The following is a 23399-nucleotide window of genomic DNA, read 5'->3' as shown; positions in this document are numbered from 1 at the left end:
AAATATAAAAGAAAAACAGAAGATTTTAATATGGAAAAAGCATTAAAGAGAGGAAGTGAGAATGAAAAAGAATGTAAAGAGAATGAAAGAAAATGTAGAATGATGAGCTGGAACATTGCAGGTATGAAAGAGTATGAGGATATGAGAGAACTTCTAGAGAAATATGAAATAGTGTACCTAATGGAAACATGGGTAGAAGAAAAAAATAAAGAAAAAGTAATAGAAAGGATGAGCGACAAAATGAAGTGGTGGTGCAAAGTAGCAGTAAGAAGAGTAGGATGTAAGAGAGGAAGGGCAAGTGGAGGCCACTTAGTGGGAATAAAAAAAGAAATATGTAATGAATGGGAAGTAGAGGAATGGATGCATGGCTTTAAAATAACGAACAGAGAAGAGAGTGAGCTAATAATAGCAATATATAATAATGTAGGAATGAAAGAGATAGAGAATAAAATAAAAAAAATAATAAATGAAAATGAGACTGACTTTGAAAAGATCATAGCAATAGGGGATTTGAATGCAAGAATAGGAAAATACAATGCAGAAGGGACGAGTAAAAAAGAAGGGAGGAAATCGAAAGATAAAAAAATAAATGCAGAAGGGTGGAGACTAATAAAAATGTGCAATGAGTTAGGACTAAAGATATTAAATGGAGCAAAAGAAGGGGATAGATCAGGAGAAATCACGTTCATTGGAGGAAAAAATGAAAATAGCTGTTCAGTAATAGATTTGGGAATGGTATTAGATAGGGGAGAAGAAGATGGAGTAGAAAAATTTAAAGTAATAAAAAGAATAGAATCGGATCACCTGCCAATTGAAATAGAACTGAAAAGACAAGAGAATAAGATAGAAAGGAAAGAGGAAGAAATAAGAGAAAACGAAGATCTAAAAAAGATAACGGAAGAAAGACTACGATGGAAAAAAGAAAAAACGGAAGAATATATGGAGGGGACAAACGAGAAATGGAGAGAAAAAAGAGAGCACACAAGAAATAAAATGGAACGATATAAAAGAAGTAATAAAAGAGGTGGCAAAGATGACAAAAATGAATAAAAAGGTACGAAATGGAAAAAGGGGGAACACAAAAGAAAGAATGGTTCAGTGATAGATGCAAAGAACTAAGAGAAGACGTTTGGAAAAAATTGAAAGAACTGACGAAATATGGAAACAATAATGAAGAAAAGAAAAAGTATAATATGGCAAAAAAAAATACAAGGAAGAAATAAAGAAAGTGAAAGAAGAATGGTGGGAAGAGAAAAAAAAAGGAGATAGATAATGCGACAGACATGAGTAAATGGTGGGAAATGATAAACAAGTTCAGAAGTAAAAAAAATAAAAAGTGCAAGGGAGAAAAAATAAGTGGAAAAAACTGGGTTAAACATTTCGCTAGCCTATTAAATAGTAAAGAAAAAAGGAGAAATACAGAAGAACAAGATGGAGAAAAGAGTGAAGAAAACAGTGAGGATGAAAGGCTAGACGAGGAATTTGGAAGACAAGAATTCAGAAACGCAGTCAGAAAGTTAGGGAGGAATAAAGCGCCGGGAGAAGATGGGATCACGGCAGAATTTATAAAGAATCTACCAAGAGAAATGATGGAAGATGTCAGACATGTAATAAACAAGATGTGGATAGAGGGAAGACTACAAGAGGGATGGGAAATAGCAAGGATAATTCCAATATATAAAGCAGGAGACGAAGATATAGCGGAAACTACAGAGGAATATCCCTGCTAAACATAGGATACAAGATACTGACAGCAATGATGGCGGAGAGGATAATGAGCTGGACAGACAGAGAAGGGAAGATAAAAGAGAGCCAGGCGGGATTTAGAAAGAGAAGAGGAACAAGAGACCACATATTCACACTAAATGCATTAATAAACAGAAAGATAAGAGATAAAGAAAAACTGTATGTATGCTTTATAGACTTGGAGAAGGCGTTTGACACAGTAGACAGGGACTTGCTGCTGAAGAAGTTATGGAGAATAGGGGTAAAGGGACGAATGTACAAGATGATAGAATTGATATATAGTAAAACAATAAATGAGGTAGTAATTAATGGAGCAAAATCAGAAGAATTTGGAGCGGATCAAGGGGTGAGACAAGGTTGCGCACTGAGTTCAGTGCTATTCAACATATTCATAGACGACATGGAAGACGAAATAGTGAGAAAAAGAATAGGAGGAACAGTAATAGGGAAGGAAAAAATATATATATGATAAAATATGCGGATGATGGAGCAGCAATTGCAGATACACAGGAAGGATTAAGAGGAATGCTGAAAGAACTAGAAAAATATGCGGATAAAAATAAATTAAGGATAAATGCAAAAAAACAAAAGTGATGATTTTCAAAAACGGAGGAAGAAATGAAAAAGGGAAGTGGGAATACAAAGGAGAAAAGTTGGAAGTAGTGAAGAGCTTTAGATATCTAGGATATAATTTCACAGCCAAAAACAGCCATGAAATGCACCTAAATATAATGAAAAATAAAGCGAACAGGATGGCGAACGCGACATGGGGTGTAATAAGAAGAACAAAAAGAAACAATATGAAGGACAGGATGTACCTATATAATACACTGGTAAGGTCAGGATGCATGTACGGAGTAGAAATATGGGGATGTGGAGAGGTGAAAAAAATAGAAGTAGTACAAAACAAATTAAATAGGATGGCACTAGGAGTGTCAAAAAACACCCCAGGATGCATAGTAAGGAGGGAAACGGGAAGTGGGATAATAGAAGAAATAATAAGGGAAAGGATATGGAGATACATCATAGAAATCGCAGGAATGGAGGACACAAGATGGCCAAAAATATGCCTAAGGGAAGAGATGAGAGGAATAATAAATAAGAAACCGACAAAATGGGGAAAGATAATAGAAGAAAACGCGAAGAGAATGAAATGCGAGAAAGTAATAGAAAAAATATATAACAGAGAAGATATAGAAGAGATAAAGAGTGATATAAAGACAGGAATAGAACTATTAAAGAAGCAATTGATAGAGAAAGAAGAGTCAAGGATAAGAGCATCGAAGTTTAGTGAAATATATACAGAACTAATGGAAGAAAGCGAAGAAGAAATATATTGGAAAAACAAGAAAATTAGAAGTGCAGATAAAGAATTATGGGCAAGAGTAAGGTGCGGAAACCTAGTAAAAGCTGGAAAAAAAGAGGAAAAGGATTGGAAGTGTAGAGAATGCAGAGAAAAGGAAGAGACATTGATGCATGTTTTAACATGTGAAAAAATAAGGAATAAACTCACTAAAGAAAGTAAGGAGGAAATAAAGAAATGGTGGGAGGAATCAGAGGATGAAGACAAAATAAAAAAAGAAATAGTGGGGATAATGAAAGGGAGGATAAGAACGAGAACATGCAAGGTGATAAGGGAAATAGAAAATAATCTAAAGAAAAATGAAAGAGAAAGAGAGATAGGGAAAAAGGAAAAATAGATTTTAAAGAAAGAAAGAAATGGATAGAGTGAATGAGTATATAAAAAAAAAAAAAAAAAAAAAAAAAAAAAAAACTATAGGCTAAAGGTATAGGTAAAAATAGAGAATTAACAATAAAATTCCACGTAAAATATAAAAATTATATACGAAAATAACAGATACCTTTATATGTATAGTAGAGTCAGGAGAAAAATATATATGTAAAACACCTTGTAAAACGCAATATCTATGTGATACAAATAAAAATAAATCTATCTATCTACATTCTTGAAAATTTTCAAGAACATAAATTCTTGTATCAAGAAAATTTTCTCAATGAAAGTATTTTTTTTCTCAGAGTATATAAAAAAATAATAAACATAAAAATCTGCTGTGGCTTAGTGGCGTCATAATTTTAAGGTGAGGAAAAAAAATACTATAAAAAGATGTATAGATAGATATACAAACAAATGTACAGTTATATGTTAGTTTTTTATAAATAATAATTTAATAACTGAATTGAACGCTCATATTAATTGAGAAACTCCGTCGTGTGTTACTTCAGATAATAAAAAAAAAAAAATTATTTCAGTACGATCGATTTTTCGACCAATTTCCCTGCCACATACACCAATCCATAAACATAGACACACGGACGTCCAAAAAAGATTATTTTTAATGTTATTATTTACTATATTCAACAAAATAATTGTTATTGAAATATATTTTACGTGGCTGACAAGTTATTTGACTTGATCTTAATGCACCCATATTAACCTGTAAGTGCGATATAAATAAAAAAAAAATCAATTTTAGTTTCAAGAGAACTGCTTTTTTTTAAATGTCGAGATTAGAGCACTACCTCAATGCTTCGCTTATGAGATGTGCAATAAACAAAAAATTTTGGAAAATACAAAAGTGCATGCCTCATAACGCTCATTCATTTTTGAAAAAAAAAAAATAAATTTTGTAATTGATTTAAAAAATAACAATTAAGTAATTTCTAAGGAAGTATTTTTTTTGTTTTTTTTAATATCGGCGCCTGTTTTTTTTGTCCTATGCGCACGTAGTCTAAAAAAAAATCTAGCTTGATTGAGTGGCGTCATAGTTTTAACGTGAGAGAAATATGAAAATATGTTTGTTTTTTGTACGTATGTATTGTAGTGAATTTAAATGAAAATTAAATTCTAAACAAATTATGTAAACTAGGCTACTGATGTGAAATACGGCACCAGTTGATCGAATTCTTATAGTAATAAAAATAGCCCCGTTTTGAAATATCAATTTGTTCGGAAGTAATCGTTGGTACATCCAAAATGGGACTGACATCAAAATTTCTACGTAAAATTTTTTTCGAAACGTTTTTTTTCCAAAATAGCAACATTGAATGATTTTAGAAAGTATAAGATGGTTCAATTGAAGTATTCTCTCAGTGTACATCTACTTATATTATTGTATAAGTGCAATATGGTAGTGATATAGACATTTGTAGATCACAAAATTGCTTAACTTTGACGAGTCGAGTACAAAGCACAATCTCACGCGCTATGAGGTGTGCAATACTAAATTTTACTTTAATTTGTCAAATTTTTTAGTTTGATCAGATCATGAGTGTTGATAAATATTTTTATGCTCAACGTCCTAAATATTTGAAAATTTATTTATTTATTTTTTATTAGATTATATAAAAAATATTTACGTATATTTTTATTTATAAAAAAATCAATAAAAATATAACTTCAATAAGTAACAAAATAAATTGTTGATTTCGGTCCAATTTTGAGAATTCAAGTTTTCATAAACATTTCACATTCGTAAAAATTCAGATTTTTAAATTAATCAGTCAAGCTATTTTAAAGATATTCAGAAAATCAAAGAACAATTCTTCAATGATTTTTTTTCAAAATCTTTCAAAATTTTCAACCAATTGACTAAAAAACTAATTAAAATTTCTTTGTGTTTGAAAAACTGCATTTAATGACTTCAAGCAAATTAAAATTTAATGATCTAAAAGATATTGTAGTTTGAAAATATTAGAAAAATTTAACTCGAAATAATTTTAAAATTTCTGAGCTCGGAGAGCTCAAAAATCAACCAATTGGAAAATATTCAAGCGTTTTAAGCTCGAAAAAATGGAAAAGTTTCATGAATGTCCTCCAGGATCGAATTATATTGATTTAAAGTTATCATAAGCACACACATGTGCTAGGAGTGGAAGTACTAGGGATAGCCAGGAAGGTCAAATGTTATCCCGAAATTTTTCTGACTCAATAACTCAAACTTTCCACTGAATACTCAGTAAAATCACGAGAAAATATTTAATAGATAAAAAAATATAATAGATAATTTTAATTTCTATACCTGATATATTGCAAGCACAAAAAAAAACTACAAATGTTGGCACGAACATGATGACTAGGATTAAATTTCAGGCTCAAAGGATTTAATCACCTTGATGTATGAAATCAGACTAATCTCTCTAGAGCAGTCAATTTCGTTTTTATGATTATCTGACAAAGAAGGATATCGTGATTGAATAATTAAAACGTCACCGCCATAGAGTCAATAAATTCAGGCCAGGAACGAAAGAAGTTTATCTGAATAAAAATTGTATGAAATGAAAACATTTCAAAAGAAAAATTTAAACTTAACTTAAGCCAAACGAATAATGTTTCTACACAATGTACAAACGAAAAAAAAATTTTTAAAGTTAACCTTGTAGGCCAACCCTGAAATTTCTCGCTTTATTCGAGCACAAGATGCTCAAAAATTAATCAATTAATTGATTTTGAAATCATCGAGCTTCAAAATTTATTTTAGAATTTTTTTCCTTGTACTTTTGTTTCAATTTACTATTCATAGCCACTAGACATATAGTGCTTCGGGCACCCCGACACTTTCTAAAACCCTGCCATTATCTCAGCCGACCAATTACCAAACGAATAGAAAGCTTACAGAAGTAACGTAAAACATAAAAACATCCGCAATTAACTTTTTAGAAAAAGATAATTCTTCATGTATATAAAGAAAATAATGTTTTCGATCACATTTTTCTACTTAAAACTCAACAAAATGCATGGGGTAAATACCCCAATCGATGGACGGTTAAGTAAACACGTCTCGTGTTCTATTAAAAATAAAATATAGTAATATACAGATAAGTTGTGATAAAGTAAATTATATTTATGTAAAAATTATATTTATGTAAATTATATTTATGTAAAAATATATAATTAACTCGGAAAAACTAAATAAAACTTAGTGAAATGCTGTAATAATTAATAAAAAAGAAAAATGTAAGAAAAAGACCAAAACCCCAATAGATGGACAAAATCTCCAGTAGATGGACACTTCTTACAAGCGATATTTTAAATTTATTATTTATAATTTATTGATTTTTTCCACTAAAAAATAAAGCTTGATAAAATTAAAGAAAAAAAAGTGTAAAATAAAAAAATTTGCGTCATTACGTCAAAAACTTTTGTGTGATAAGTCGGATAGTAATTTTCAAAATATATCATAAAGTAATTTTATTATTTTTTAACAAGTAATGCTTACTCATCCAAAGTAACATATAAAAAATATTAAGATAAAGAATGCTCATAAATAATCAATAACAATTTATAAAACACAACGTCAAAACATTGTTAAAACCGTGCATTTTAAATGAAGAGTTGATTTAAGAATCTTACAAGGTAGAAGTACCGTTTGTGGCCAGTGTACCTTTTTTGGCCACTTTATTTTCAAATTATTGTATAACTATTCGTATAAGCACAAGAATTTATGAATTCAATTCGTATAAATGTATTAATTCATAAATTCTATAAAAATTCTACTTGAATAGTTAAATTTTTTACAAATTCACTAAAATATCAAGTGGCCAAAAATGGTACTAAGATGGCCAAAACCAGTACTTTCACCCTACTTCTTGGTAGTTAACCTTATACCAATATCTTGTAATTTATTTTTTTAATTATCTGGCGAATGAGAATGCGGTTTATGATACTTCTTTTAATTAGTCATCTATAAAAGTAAAAATTAAAGACTTATATAATGTGGTAAATTATCACGTGATAAACCTTCCTCTTTAAAATGTCGTTCTTGATTATTGTGTAACAGGGTAAATTACCCTAAACCGATAAGTCGCCAGAGGTCGATAATTAGTCGACTCAGCACTGGCGCGCCCCGATCTTCGGGGCCTTCCGTGTAGTAATTAAGAGGGGGAGTAAAATGGGTAAGTACTCGGGAGCCGGCGTGTGGAAAAATCAGAAGAGGTTTGATAGTCAACCGCACCGGTCACTATTCATCAAAACACAGGTAATTAAATATTCGCACGTTAATTTTGGAACGCTGCGATGAAAATTATCAAGATTGTCTTTTCAATCTTGGAGGCAATATTTCTAACTGTTTTACTGTTACAGGAAATTGTAATTTGAAGTGGAGTCGGATCCCCGGAGTGAAAGAAAAAAAAACAACGAATACCAGGAGAGCTCACCAGGTCAGAGGGACATCGGGAACAGGCATTAAGTCTAATACTCAGGTACCAAAATTTCATTCCGTGGGTGGAAAATAGACTCCGGTTTGCACGCGGTCTATTTTTCCTCTTCTCTTTTTACATATAAAATTTTATTAATAAATTAATAGTGGAACATTTGCTAGTTTTGGATTTAGTGATTTTCATGGGGGCTTATACCCGAGGATCACTCAATCGACCTTGCGGGAAAATTTTAACTACTAGAAATTTATCAATTAATTAGTTAACATCCAAAAATTTCGTTAATTTTATTGTTGTAATTTTTATAACAATTAACTTAGTAAAATTGATTAATTTTTGTTACTTGAAAATAATCGACAAACTTTTGTTCGTGGAATTTTGGTCGAGCGTCAATACATTTTTGTGTCGCAGTAAATTCCAATACCCAAGGTCAAGTAAAACTTCGCTAGCGAATGTTCTAGCAAATAAAATTTGAATATTTCGACTTGTGTCGAAATTTTTATAATTGATAAAACGATTAGAAAACTGTTAAGAATTAATTATTGAGAAAAATATATAGTGGAAAATTATCGAAATTAATTTATATTGTAAAATTATTTTATCACGTGGAAATTAAGTAATTTTTAGGATTAAGTCCGTGAATTAATTAAATTAATTTTTATTCCAATTTGATAATTATCGGCGTGGACATTAAGTCCAAGAAATCAGTTAATTGAGTCAAAGTTGTCACAGTATAAATTAAGTCAGAATTAGCTAATTAACTTATGTTAATAATTTTGAACGTGATTGTAAAAGTTATATTGTGATTGATTTAATTATCAAAAGTTAATTTAGGATATTAAGACCTTTTGTTTTAAATAGTTATTGTTATATTGTTCAGACCATGACTATAAGTTATTGAGGAATTTTAATTCATCTAATATTATAATAGAATTAAAATTTACAATTGGAATTTGAGAATTGTCATAGTTAGTTAGATGTTGATTGTTAATTGAAAATTATCGTTTTATTAAATTATTAATGATTGAATAATTAATTTAAAATATTTAATTAAAATCAAGTACCGTCAATGTTATTAAACTAAAATTTATAAAATAAATCAACAAAGTGTGGGTTATGTGTGTGAAGATTAGTGTGGGTTATGCGTGATAGAGAGTGTTAATAGTGTTAAGTTGGTCCTGGTTAGCCGTTAGTTAGGTTAGACGATCTCTGTCACACTGTTGTCCTTGTGCAGAGTAACTAAATAGTTCTGGTTAGTCGTTAGTTAGGCTTATATACATTGGTTTTGTTCTGGTTAGCCGTTAGTTAGGCTAGACGGTCTCTGTCGCACTGCAGTCTTTGCGCAGAGAGACTCGTTGGTCCTGGTTAGCCGTTAGTTAGGCTATAGTTTATAAGTTTTAATTAATTATAGTGGGAGTGTGTGAGTGAGATTTAGTTAATTTTTATAATCGCTAAAGTTGTTAATTTTTATTGTTAATAAATATTGATCAATCTTGTTAATTGATTATCTATTATTCAACACCACCTTCTTCCACCCTCTCTACCCTAAGATTAAGATTTCTCAGCTCTAGACCGGTTCCAGGAACCGTGATTAAAAATCCTGGTGGCGCCCTAATAATTGTATTAGTTTTGTTTAATTATTTATAAAATTGATTAGGGGCCAACCTGAGCAGGTAAAACTGTTACAATTGTTTCAAATTTGCCAATCCAGAGATACTTTGTCCGTCATGGAAACCCTTTTTTTTTTTTTTTTTTTTTTTTTTGAGGACTTAGTGCTCACTAAAAAATTGACAAAGAACGCTAGATGAATAAAAATTTTTTTTTACTAAAAATTTCACTAAATGGTACTTCGCGTGATAAGGCGTGCATAAATCAAAGGTCAAAATTCAAGACCACCACCATTTATATTTTACTTTAAGGATCAATGGATAGAGTTTTCATGATTATTAATATTATAAAAATACAAATTATTATCGTAATTATTGATCTGGTGTAATTCTTGGTTGATTTAACTCTGAAGTGACAGAAGGATCAGTCGCTGAAACGTGACTCTGATTATGGTGATAAGAGCCACTGGAAGATGAATTCGGATAACCTTCTTTCTCAACTTTCTCCATAGCTTCTTGCATGGTCAAATCATAGATGAAAGTCTGAACAATTCCGTTGTTGTCAATGGTGATGAACACGTGTCCGAATCCAGGTTGATTGAAATTCTGGGAGTTAACAATCGCCGCGAGATCATGATCTGCAATCCGCTGCAATTGATGGTCAGATAACGTGTGTGAAAATCCGTTGATGCCAATTAATTGGTGGAGGGTTGTCGACGGTATCTCACCAGATTTTAACTTTTGGCTCAAGTTGAGCAAATCTTCGGATGTCAAAATTGTTTTTAAGCCATCCTTGGTTATTGATTGAATGTAAGGTAAGTATAGGCGCTTGTAGAATCCATCGGATTCGACTCTGCCATCAACGGGTGCTGAAGCAGTCTATTATAGACAAACAAATAAGTAAATTAAAATCAACACAAATTTTTGATTCAAAAATTATTAAAAAAAAAAAATACTTTTCAAGTCAAAAAAATTATCTTTGATAAAATCGCTTAAAAATTCATTAAAAATATCATTAATATAAGCATTTTTTTAACAAGTTAAATATATATTAGTATAATGGATTTGTTATCATTATTGCTCACTTAAAAATTTTTCGTCATTGCGTAAATAATTTTAACGCAAATATTTTTAATGTGTAAACAATAAAATTGTGAAAGAAAATTAATAAAGGATAACAATCAACAAATGATTTGAATTTCTGTACCTGATAAATTGCAAGTGCAAAAAAAACTGCAAATGTTGGCACGAACATGATGACTATAAGTTATCTTAAAAGACTCAAAAGTTTCAATCACTATGATATGCAAAATCAAACTAACGTTTCTAGTGCAGTTTACGCCGTATTTATATTTTTCTGACAAATGATGACATCATTGTTGATTAATTAAAACGGTGATTCTATGTCAGAGTAAATCAATCTATCCTAGGGGGAAAACAAGTTTTGTTTATAAAAACTGTATAAGGAAAAGATGCACAAGGAAAATGTAATCTATACTTAGAAGTGATATGAGTAAACTGTGGGGTTTACTAATAAGACGAAAAAATTATGTTGTAAATAATAGTCACTTAACATGTGAAGTCGATAACCCAATGGTTCATCTGCAGATGAAAAATATTTTTTATAATATTCAAACAGAAAAAAAATTTTACTTAAGTAAAATTTATACACATTGAAAATATTAAAAAAAAAATTAGGAAAATGGTTGAGCCTGAAGGCCATCCCTGCAACTTCCTGCTACTTTCGTAATTAAGCGCTCGAAATTGCACTTATTATGTTTTTGAGCTCTTCGTGCTCAAAAATACAATTTTCGTGTAATTTTGAGCTCTCCGAGCTCAACAGTTTGATAGGAGTTTCATAAATCACTATTTTTTTAATTTTCAAACCGCAATAACTTTTGAATGAATGAACCGATTTTCACGCGGTTAGCGGCATTCGACGCAGTTTTTCAAACTCTATGATATACTTTCAAACACGATTCGATTAGACCGGAAATCTCGGTGTAATCCGGAAAAAAACACTTTTTGTCGATTTTTTTCGTCAACGATAACTCACGAACGAATCAACCGATTTTGATCAGTTTGGTGGCGATCGACGTGGTTTTTTGATATTAAGAGCTGATTAGTTTTTGAAATTAATCGGTCAAGCCGTTTAAAAGTTATTAAAAAAAAACCACATTTGAAAAAATTTTTTTCGTAGTTTTTTTGAGATTTCTGAAAATCTACCGGTCCCTGAATCGGTCCAAACCATATTCAAAATCTAAGTTCAGTCAGCTTGACTGAAAGAGCTTCTTTCGATTGTCGTCAACTGCGATAAAATCGGTCAAGCCGTTCAAAAGCTATGAGAGGCTTACACACACACACACACACACACACACACACACACACACACACACACACACACACACACACACACACACACACACACACACACACACACACACACACACACACACACACACACACACACACACACACACACACACACACACACACACACACACACACACACACACACACACACACACACACACACACACACACAGCATTGCGGGAGTAGTCAGGGAAGCTTTCTGTGACCTCAGAATGTTGAGATCTGATCAAAATTCGATTTTTGCAAAATAGGGTAAAACCAATAACTTCCCGATTTTCAAAAATCTTCGATTTTCTTAGCGGGAAGTTAATAAAAATATATTGTTATTATTAAACATGATGTTTTGAGGAATTCTGATAACTCGCTAGTTATGATTTTCATTTTATTTCATAGATATTATTTTACAACCACATTTGATTGGAAGTATTTTTATATTACCGTTCGTTAGAAAAAGCAAATATCATTGCCTGTAATCATTAGCTTATTTATATCCTGTCAGATAATAGCTATCACAATTTCATAGTTGTTATTAAAAATGACCCGTCAAAATTTTTATTGATGTAAAATTTTTTATTAAAAAAGTAACGACGAAGTTTAGAAAAAATGCGTCCTAGATATAAATTTATTTATGTAAAGTGATGTATATTTGTGTTGATGCTGATATATATGTTAACTGGCCCCTTTCTACACCACGCGATTATTATCGAATAATACTTGTGACAAAGCATATCGGAAAAATTTTATTCGATATGATAAATATACCTCGTCACACTGTCAGCGAAAGGATAATTCAGAAGAGTATTTACTTGGTAATCAATTCTGTTATTGATGGATTTGATTGTATTGGAAACATTACCAAAAATAGAGAACTTAAGGATAAAAATCTCCCTTCTTCAAAAAGTCACTTTATATTAACTTCGAAATATCAGAAGAAGCTGACCGGATTCTTTAAATTCTTGGAGGAGATTGAAAGGATCTACTCTAATGATTTTAAGAAGATTAGACATCATTCCAAAGAAAACAGCAATATCTTAGATTCATTTTACAACAAAACAATCGAAAGTATTAATTTTCGCAAAAATCTGTCGCTTGAAGGATATTGCAATTTTCCGAATGAAACTATAGTATATTACACACCGAGGAAAGTAAAGTAAGAAATGTCTCAGATCACATGTAATTCATCATGTAATCACATGTAATTGTTGGCCGAGGCGAAGCCGAGGTCAACAAACATGTGATCTGAGGCTTTCTTATTTACTTCCCGAGGAGTGTATGCTATTTTTTTGCTCGACGAAGGCAGAAAGTGGCAACTTCATTTAGCGCAGCGGGCCGAAAGTTGACGCTTTCTGCCCGTCGAGCAAAAAACTCATTTTCATCACAAGAGTTCAACAAAACTATTTTCCACATCTACTTTGAGGCTCTGCAAGAACTAGTCAGTAATTATGAATAAAACAGTTGTTTAAAAACTTAGAAAATAGTTTGTACAATTCTGAAATATGTAAGACTTATACACTAGTCACAAAAATTAAGGGATATAAAAAAAATTCCAAATTTTTTGGTGATTTTCAGCGAGCTGTAACTCCGAGGAAAATGATCGCACAGAAAAAAAAAAAAAAGCAAATTGTAGCTCCAAGTGTCTAGTTTTTAGATATGACCATGAAAATTTTTGTCATCGTCAGGTCTGGAGAAATCCTAAGAAAACTACTGAAAAAAAATTTTTCGAAATTTTTTTCGTCTTAAAAAGGTCTACGGGCTTCAAAAATTTTTTTCGATTGTTTCGTTTAAAAGCTCTTTTAGTAAATTTAATACCCTTTAATTTGACGTAATCAAAAAGCCTGTACGATAATTTGCCGCGGAGTTATCGTCAATCAAAGCAAAAAGTTTTTTTGACTTTGGAAATCAATAACTCTGGAAATAATGACCGTATAGGAAATCGAAGGAGGGTTTTGAAAACTACACAATATTCTCTATAAGAAAACGTAAACCGCTTTTGAAGAAAAAATTTTTTTGAATTGAAAACTCGGACTGAAAAAAGACAAAAATTCGCATAATTAAGGATATTTGGATAACTTGGTATAACTTTGGATAAAATGGATGAACGAAGGATATCGTTGGTAATTTTTAACTTCAAAGTGTCCCCTAAAATCCCTAAGAAATTCAAAGCGCTGCGATTTTTTGTTCATAGTGCCCAGAAGCTTCAAATTCTGTGTTTTCGCAAAAATCACCATTATGAGCAATTTTGTGATTTTTATTCATTTTTCCATTGAAAAAAATTTTTTTTTTCAAAATTCTTTATTTTTTCGATCAAAGAGATTGATTTTTCAAGAAATTTGAAAAAAAAAAAATTTCAATTTTTTTCGAAAATTTTTTTCGAAATTTTCTCAATTTTTTTCGACTGTTGTTTTACCGCCGGCATTAGCGTTACCCAAAGCGTACCACGTGGAGGTTGCTCGGTCGGATTTACGCTTCTCACACACACACGTGTGTGTGTGTGTGTGTGTGTCTTTTCTGCGTGTTTGTCTGTTTGCAGCTGCCGAATGACCTCTGTACGTACGGCAGTAACTGCTCAGTACCGTGTATTGCCACCTCTGTTCCGAATCACCGCTCGTAAACGCTCTTGCATGTTGATGCATCGTCGAATATCACGTTGCGAAATTCCTTGCCAACAACGTAACAACGCTTGAGTCAACTGATGAAGATTGTGCAGTTGCGGATAGTCTCGCCGCAATCGACGCCCAAGCATGTCCCAAACATGCTCAATTGGGTTCAAATCAGGACTCATCGCTGGATGATTAAGCGTTGTTACGTCGTTGGCGCGGAGAAAAGTTCGCGTACGAACTGCAGTGTGAGGACGAGCATTATCCTGCATCAAAATGAACCGTCTTGCCCCCATGCGTGTGCGCATAGGCAGGACGTGTGGCTCCAGAATTTCGTCGACGTACCTATCGGCAGTCAACGTCCCACGAACGATGACCAACGGGGTTCTGGTATTGAAGGACACGCCTGCCCACACCATGACTGATCCACCATTGAAAGCTGTAACTGGTCTCGTAAAACCATCCCGATCTCGTTCTCCACGACGGCGCCAAACGAGAGATCGTCTATCGCTGCCATGAAGACAAAATCGAGATTCGTCAGTCCATAATACACTGGTCCACTGTCTACGACCCCAATGGTGATGATCATGAGCATAGGCCAATCGGGCTCGGCGATGTCGTGGAGTGAGCATAGGCACGCGATTTGCGCGTCTAGCGCGTAGTCCTTGCTCTCGAAAGCGATTTCGAACCGTCGATGCCGATATGTGTTGTTGGGGAGGACGTTGTCGACGATTGCGAAATTGATGAGCGATCGTGTGGGCATGCGCAGTAGGGTTTCGACGAGCTTCTCAAATGATAGCTCGATCATCACGCTCGGTAGTGATTCGTAGTCTACCTTGACCCGGACGACGATCGTAACTTTGAGTCGCGTTAAATCGGGCATAGGCCCGACTGATAACGGACTGGCTCACTCCCATAGAAGCTGCTACTTCCACCTGACTGTAGCCCTCTTGAAGGAGGGTAACAATGCGAGCCACATCTGTGGCAGCTAAATGTCGACGAGGCATATCAAAAGGTGCTTATCAAAGAAAAGCTTACATAAAATTCACGTAAGGAATTTAGGCTAAAAAGAAAACGTAAAATTCAAGTTTTGTGTGAGGAAAAGCCGAACTCCGCGGGGGTATATCAATTTGTTTTTATTGAATATTTAAAATGAGATTTAAAACTAAGGCAGTTGTAGCGGACAGAAAAAATTGAGTTAATTTTTTTGACAATAGTGAAGCATTCTGAAGACGATAAAAAAAAAAATTTCGAAAAAATTTTCGAAAAAATTGAAATTTTTTTTTTTCAAATTTCTTGAAAAATCAATCTCTTTGATCGAAAAATAAAGAATTTTGAAAAAAAAATTTTTTCAATGGAAAAATGAATAAAAATCACAAAATTGCTCATAATGGTGATTTTTGCGAAAACACAGAATTTGAAGCTTCTGGGCACTATGAACAAAAAATCGCAGCGCTTTGAATTTCTTAGGGATTTTAGGGGACACTTTGAAGTTAAAAAATTACCAACGATATCTTTCGTTCATCCATTTTATCCAAAGTTATACCAAGTTATCCAAATATCCTTAATTATGCGAATTTTTGTCTTTTTTCAGTCCGAGTTTTCAATTCAAAAAAATTTTTCTTCAAAAGCGGTTTACGTTTTCTTATAGAGAATATTGTGTAGTTTTCAAAACCCTCCTTCGATTTCCTATACGGTCATTATTTCCAGAGTTATTGATTTCCAAAGTCAAAAAAACTTTTTGCTTTGATTGACGATAACTCCGCGGCAAATTATCGTACAGGCTTTTGATTACGTCAAATTAAAGGGTATTAAATTTACTAAAAGAGCTTTTAAACGAAACAATCGAAAAAAATTTTTGAAGCCCGTAGACCTTTTTTAAGACGAAAAAAATTTCGAAAAATTTTTTTCAGTAGTTTTCTTAGGATTTCTCCAGACCTGACGATGACAAAAATTTTCATGGTCATATCTAAAAACTAGACACTTGGAGCTACAATTTGCTTTTTTTTTTTTTTCTGTGCGATCATTTTCCTCGGAGTTACAGCTCGCTGAAAATCACCAAAAAATTTGGAATTTTTTTTATATCCCTTAATTTTTGTGACTAGTGTATCTCTAGATGAGAGGCTATTTAAATAAAAAACAGGTTTACAAACATACATACATACATACATACATACATACATACATACATACATACATACATACATACATACATACATACATACATACATACATACTAGGGTGTGCCAAAATGTAACTTCCGTGAAGAACCTTTTAAAATTGGAATTTTGAGTTCCGCCAAACAACGGAGGATGTGTTTGGGCATTTCCTGAGATATTTTGAGGTGAAACGATTTATTTGATTATCATAGAATTTTTACCAGGAGATTTAGTTTGGATATTTCCGCTGAAATTTCAAATTTTGGCCGGAAGTGCCCAACTAAATCTCTTGGTAAAAATTCTATGAAAATCAAATAAATCGTCTCACCCCAAAATATCCTGGGAAATGCCTAAACACAGCTCCTGCTAAAAGCGGAACTCATACTAATAAAAAAAATGGACTTGACTCAAGAGCCAAACTCTTGAATCAAGAATTTCGTTTTGAAGAAAATAATTTTTTTGAGTCAAGAGAATAAATTTTTGAAACAAGGAAATTTTCTTAAACCAAGAATAATTTCTTACCTCAAGAATTTATCCTCTTGACTCAAGAAAATCATTTTCTTAAGAATGGTATTCTTGGTTCAAGATTTTGGCTCTTGAGTCAAGTCAATTTTTTTATCAGTGTAAGAATTAGCATTCCTCTAAATAAAATGATAATTTCAGAGAACAAATATATGTCAAGGATTACAGAAATTCTGCTGAGGTTACTGTTAAAAATGTCGAAACAAGCCGCTCGGGAAGCAATTACGTCGATTTATCAGTTGGAGTGGTATCGTCTCAATTCAATAATTTGCCACTGATTCCTTTCTTTGATTCTCAAACAGTCGTATCAAATCCACCATCTCCACTTGGCGGACTAGGATTTTTTTACAAGGGACAGCCTAGTTACGGTGGATTTTTTGCTTTTAAATTGATAGCATCTAGATATTTATACGATTTTTATTCTGATATAATTGCATTTAATAATCATTAACCATTTTATTGTTTCAATTTATGAATTTTTATTCCTGACTATAGTGTTTTTATATTGTTATATTTAAACTTTTTTTTAAAATACTTTCAATAAAAAATTTACTTCAGTTTTCAGAATATTAATTTCTAGGATTTATTTTCAAATATATAGAAAAACGGGGGGTCAATATTTTAGAAGAACAATTGTATTAACGAAATAAAATTAACTTTTGAAATTTTTACTCAAACGCTCTATAAATGAATCATGGTAAGGGAATCTTGACGTTACAAAATGATTCGGATAGTTGAGCGGCAATTTGTCTATTGCTTCTGCTAGTGTTAAATTTATTTTGAAATATTTAAGTGAACCGTCATTTTTCATACGAAGAAAAGAGTGTCCAAAACCTGGAGATCTTAATTCATCAGCGTGTTTACTTGTTATAATTGCTATCACATTGTGGTTGACCAAACGATGTAATTGATGGTTAGTTAGAATTTCGAACCAACCATCAGGTCCCACGAATTCGAACAACACAAGATCAGTCGAATTAGGCTTCACGAGATGTATCAAATTTATATGATCTTCATTTTGTAAAATACGATCCGATTTATTTGGTGTTAACATTCTGATGAATGGTGGATCAAGCTCGATATAACCTTCCGGTTTTGGCTGCTCTGTCGTGCTAGCTATTGGGGTTAGGTAGATCTACGTAGAGAGCCCGTGTAAAAAAATCGTCTTAAAATTGTCGTTTGTTTAAGATCTTAAACTTGACACAAACCAAAACTATTTTAAGATTTTTTTAAGACACAAAAAAAAAAAAATTCTGAGAATAGATTTATGAAATTTGGTTCTCGAATTTGTCATGAAAATTAAGTTTTAGATGCTTTCACAACCCGGGTCAAAAAATTCAATCTGTTTTATGATCAATGAAAATTTTTAATGTTTATCATTCAATTTAATTTTATTATGTGTATCTATTTTATATAAGAATTTAATCTGTTTTAGCCCGTACTATTATCAATTCAGAACAATTTTAGACAATTATTAATGGTACAATAAAATTGTTTTCTATTGTTTCAAGACCAAAATCAGACTTTTTTGTCACAATCATTTAGCTGGTTTTGATCGCATCGAGGTCAAAAACAGACCAAAATGTTCCACAATTTTTAGTCGCTTTTTGATTGCCTGTAGATCAAAAACAGACCTTTTACGAATTCGATAATAATAATAATAAGCGGTGCTTGCTACGTGGCCTCCAAGCGGCGCATCGCGGGAAACGCAGACCATACCATCAGGTCTGTAGGCGAACGACGTAGCCCGTGCAGTGGGCCAACTACCCTCTGCATGGAAATAACTGAGTTACCACAAGATACCAACTCAGAAGTGCTCCCCACAACCGGTCCTTTTCGGATGAGGACCATTTATCAGGTGGGAGGAGCACGCCGGACCCGATGAAAGATGACGATCCTGGCGCCTTAAGGACTTACTTTAAGTGGACGGAGGAACTGAGAGTCGATCTCTTGGTGTACTACCAACGTAGCGAGCCGGGGGTGAGCGGCTATATGGCCCGGATGCACACTCTTTGGAGTGATATGCATCCGGAGCTAGCCAATATTTTACGCCCAAACACCTGCGTAATTATGCCGCTCATCTTCGGCGAAATAGAAGATCGCTTGTGCCGGACAGAAGGCAGTCTAATAGACTTTCCTTTCCGGCGCAACTACACCAAGAGTGACGCCGTTCCTCCTTGGACAACAACAATCCCTTTGTAGGACGGCAAGTAAGTATATCTAAAAAGATAACTTACTCCCAACAACAGCTTGACGCGGTAAACGAAGATCTCCGTGCAACCATCCTGGAGGACTCCACCCTGCTCACTGTGAGCCAGGTTGTGTATGGTGCAGCAGTTTCGGCTTTTCCGAGAGAGAGACATTGTCTCTCGATCGAGGCAAGGTTGAGACAGCGCATCTTACAACTTGGCTCCAAAATTGACAGATCCCGGAAACATGTCTCCCGCATTCAGTGTGTGATTGAGTTCGAAACAACTCAAAAAGCATACACGCCCCGAATTCGACGCATTGTTGCTGAACTTCGGTGGCGTCATCACACACTGAACAAGAGTACTCTTCTTGTCATCAAAGAAGAGTCTCTTAATAAATTGCGGGCTCTAGTGACTGCCAAAAAGTCACTAGAGAAAAGGCTGAAGCGGTTGGTCGACAACTCGTTGTTTCGATCCAGCCCTTCACGGTTTCTGACACCAAAGACCGATGTTACCGGGACTTATCCAACACCTGAGCGGGTGGAAGCTTTTGGACTGAGTTGTATGGAGATCAACCAAACGTGAACGCCAATACTCCAGCTCTGCACGACTTCAAAGCATTCTGTCGGGAACACCGTCGGCAGAATGCTGATGAAGAGAGCCCTGCAGTCAGTGTGGATGAAGTTCGTTCAGCTCTAAATGGCAGCAAAAATTGGGCTGCCCCGGGACCAGATGGCATTAATGTCTTCTGGTGGAAGAAGTTTACTTCTACCCACCTCCATCTGGCCCGCATATTTACATCGTACATTAGAGCTGACGATCCGATTCCGAACTGGCTTGTAGAAGGGCGAACCGTACTGATACCTAAAAAAGGTGACTTGTCTGACCCCAAGAATTTCAGGCCTATCACCTGCTTGAATGCGGTTTATAAAATTTTTACAAAAATTTTAAATAACCGTATCTTGCAGCAGATAGAGCCTGTATGGCAACAGATATATGAACAACGTGGCAGTAAAAGAGGCCTGTCAGGTTGCAAGGAGAACCTGATAGTGGATCGATGCGTCTTACAAGATGCGATCTACTTTCAACGCAACCTGTCAATGGCTTGGATTGACTATCGCAAGGCATTTGACTCAACTCCACATTAATTGATTGTATATCTACTCAAATGCCTGGGAGTCAATCCGGAAATAGTGGAATGCATTCGGCGTACAATACAGCTCTGGCGAACGCGTTTTCACATTGGAAGTGGAAATGCATTGCACGTAACCGGAGTTGTAGAGTATAAACGGGGGGTCTTCCAAGGTGATTCCTTCAGCCCTCTGCTGTTTTGCGTTTCACTGCTGCCTATATCTGTTGCTCTCCGTAAAACTCGTGGGTACTCTGTGGGGCCTCCGGGTGATCGAAACTATTCGATTACCCATCTGCTTTACATGGATGATCTGAAGCTGTATAGTGCTGATAAAGATCATCTACAAGCGGCCCTCAACATCGTAGCAGAGTACACACGAGATGTCGGAATGTCTTTTGGGTTGGACAAGTGTGCGGTCGTACATCTGGCGAGGGGTAAGTGCTCTGATACTGGTGATGATGTCGAGTTAGTGGATGGGAGCGTCTTAAGACAATTAGACGCCGGGGAGTTGTATAGATATCTAGGAATGGAAGAGCACCGCATGCATGCGGTCTCTGAAGTCCGAGCAACTCTCCAGAGCGAGTATGTTAGGAGACTCCGGAAAATTTGGTCCTCCGAACTTTCCGGCAAAAACAAAGTCTCAGCTACTAATATGCTCGCTGTCCCAGTCTTACTATACACTTTCGGTGTCCTGAAATGGGCCCGAAAGGATTTACGAGATCTCGACATCAAAACCCGTAAGATCATCAATATGAATCGGAGCATGCACCCCAATTCATCAGTCGCCAGATTATACCTCCCCCGATCCATCGGTGGGAGAGGTTTGCAGAGTTTGGAGCGGCTTCACGACCGTTTGATCCTGGGTTTAACACACGAAGTTGTCAATTTCACTGCAGACGAGGATGACTTTCTTATGCAAATTGTACATAAACATGAAAATGAACATACGGGGTCATTCTTGTATAAGGCAGCAATATATGCGGCAAGAACCCTTGGTCTTGGAGAAATAAACGCTCTTATGGAACTCCGAAAGGCGGAATTTAAGAACGTCATCAGGAATGCCGAGGAAAAACTACTCCTTGGCGAACTGATGGACAAGTCCATGCACAGCGTGTTCTTTAAACACGTGCGTGATCATGGCTTGTCCACCCAGCTGACGTTTTCCTTCTTAAAGTCAGTTGGCCTGATGTCCGAGACTGAAGGGTTCATATTTGCCTGCTAAGATGGTGTCATTAACACTCTTGAGTACCGTAGCAAGGTGCTCCAGATGCAGCTACCGGACACTTCCTGTAGGAGGTGTAGACAACATCCGGAGACGCTTATGCACCTTTTGTCGGCATGTCCAGTGTTGGCGAGAGGTGCATATATCCAGCGTCACAATGCTGCCCTGAGAGTACTGTACTACTATCTTCGTCATTGCTACGGTATTGACGTGACACCAGTGCTGCCTTATCTGCCAGGAGATATTCCCCAGGTTGTTGAGAATGACAGTTGCAAAATTTATTGGAACATGCCATTTGCAACAACCCGGCGGATAGATCACAACAAACCTGATATTGTGCTCTTCGACAAGGCCACTCGTGACATTTATGTCATTGAGTTCTCGGCCCCGGCTGAATACAACATCTCAGCCAAAGAAGAGCACAAAAGACAAATATATCAGGATCTCCTGTTTGAAATTGGCAAACTTTACCCAGGTTACCGTGTCAAGCTTGTCGTCCTGATTGTTGGCGTCCTAGGAGGGATGAAACAGTCTTTTGTATCCTCACTTGCCAAAGTTCCAGCTTGTTCATCAAAAGCTGAGTTCTTGGCAGTTAGGATGCAGAAGGCTGTTATACTTGGTTCTCTCCGTCTCTTAAGGGAAATGATTTTGGCCTGCTGTGATCACTAACCGCCTTGTTGTGCGGAGTGGTCCAGCAGTAACGGATGGAGCTCAGGCTGGGCCCTCGGACAATCGGACTCCGGGGATAACCCCCCTGAGCATTTAATAGCAAAATAATAATAATAATAATAATAATAATAATAATAATAATAATAATAATAATAATAATAATAATAATAATAATAATAATAATAATGACTTGTCTGACCCTAAGAATTTCAGGCCTATCACCTGCTTGAATGCGGTTTATAAAATTTTTACAAAAATTTTAAATAACCGTATCTTGCAGCAGATAGAGCCTGTATGGCAACAGATATATGAACAACGTGGCAGTAAAAGAGGCCTGTCAGGTTGCAAGGAGAACCTGATAGTGGATCGATGCGTCTTACAAGATGCGATCTACTATCAACGCAACCTGTCAATGGCTTGGATTGACTATCGCAAGGCATTTGACTCAACTCCACATGAGTTGATTTTATATCTACTCAAATGCCTGGGAGTCAATCCCGAAATAGTGGAATGTATTCGGCGTACAATGCAGCTCTGGCGAACGCGATTTCACATTGGAAGTGGAAACGCATTGCACGTAACCGGAGTTGTAGAGTACAAACGAGGGGTCTTCCAAGGCGATTCCTTGAGCCCTCTGCTGTTTTGCATTTCACTGCTGCCTATATCTGTTGTTCTCCGTAAAACTCATGGGTACTCTGTGGGGCCTCCGGGTGATCGAAACTATTCGATTACCCATCTGCTTTACATGGATGATCTGAAGTTGTATAGCGCTGATAAAGATCATCTACAAGCGGCCCTCAACATCGTAGCAGAGTACACACGAGATGTCGGAATGTCTTTTGGGTTGGACAAGTGTGCGGTCGTACATCTGGCGAGGGGTAAGTGCTCTGATACTGGTGATGATGTCGAATTAGTGGATGGGAGCGTCTTAAGCCAATTAGACGCCGGGGAGTTGTATAGATATCTAGGAATGGAAGAGCACCGCATGCATGCGGTCTCTGAAGTCCG

General features: G+C 35.0%; 1 protein-coding gene and 1 long non-coding RNA gene across 2 annotated transcripts; one reads left to right on the top strand and one right to left on the bottom strand.

Moving 5' to 3' along the window:
• Positions 1-6862: 6862 nt before the first annotated feature.
• LOC141538166 (uncharacterized) lies at positions 6863-9420 on the top strand. The gene is made up of 2 exons (XR_012481013.1): positions 6863-7742; positions 7847-9420. It is a non-coding gene; the product is annotated as an uncharacterized LOC141538166 (long non-coding RNA).
• Positions 9421-9805: 385 nt separating this feature from the next.
• LOC141538165 (uncharacterized) lies at positions 9806-10877 on the bottom strand. The gene is made up of 2 exons (XM_074259518.1): positions 10735-10877; positions 9806-10406 (listed from the first exon to the last, which is right to left on the bottom strand). Exons 1-2 carry the CDS (start codon positions 10780-10782, stop codon positions 9900-9902), a joined length of 555 nt encoding a protein of 184 aa, XP_074115619.1. The 5' UTR covers positions 10783-10877; the 3' UTR covers positions 9806-9899.
• Positions 10878-23399: the final 12522 nt, after the last annotated feature.

The sequence above is a fragment of the Cotesia typhae genome, unplaced genomic scaffold, assembly GCF_013202065.1.
Source record: "Cotesia typhae breed Kobodo isofemale line unplaced genomic scaffold, CoteBio_Ctyphae contig_20, whole genome shotgun sequence".
NCBI classification, from domain to species: domain Eukaryota; kingdom Metazoa; phylum Arthropoda; class Insecta; order Hymenoptera; family Braconidae; genus Cotesia; species Cotesia typhae.
The sequence above is the reverse complement of the archived record's forward strand: the minus strand, read 5'-3'. Positions and strand labels throughout refer to the sequence as shown.

Bases quoted from the DNA above. Each gene is read 5' to 3' on its own strand.
- LOC141538165 (XM_074259518.1), bottom strand. From the start codon at position 10,782: ATGTTCGTGCCAACATTTGCAGTTTTTTTTGCACTTGCAATTTATCAG. The intron at 10,407-10,734 runs GTACAGAAATTC...TGTCTATAATAG, and splicing joins TTGCACTTGCAATTTATCAG to ACTGCTTCAGCACCCGTTGA.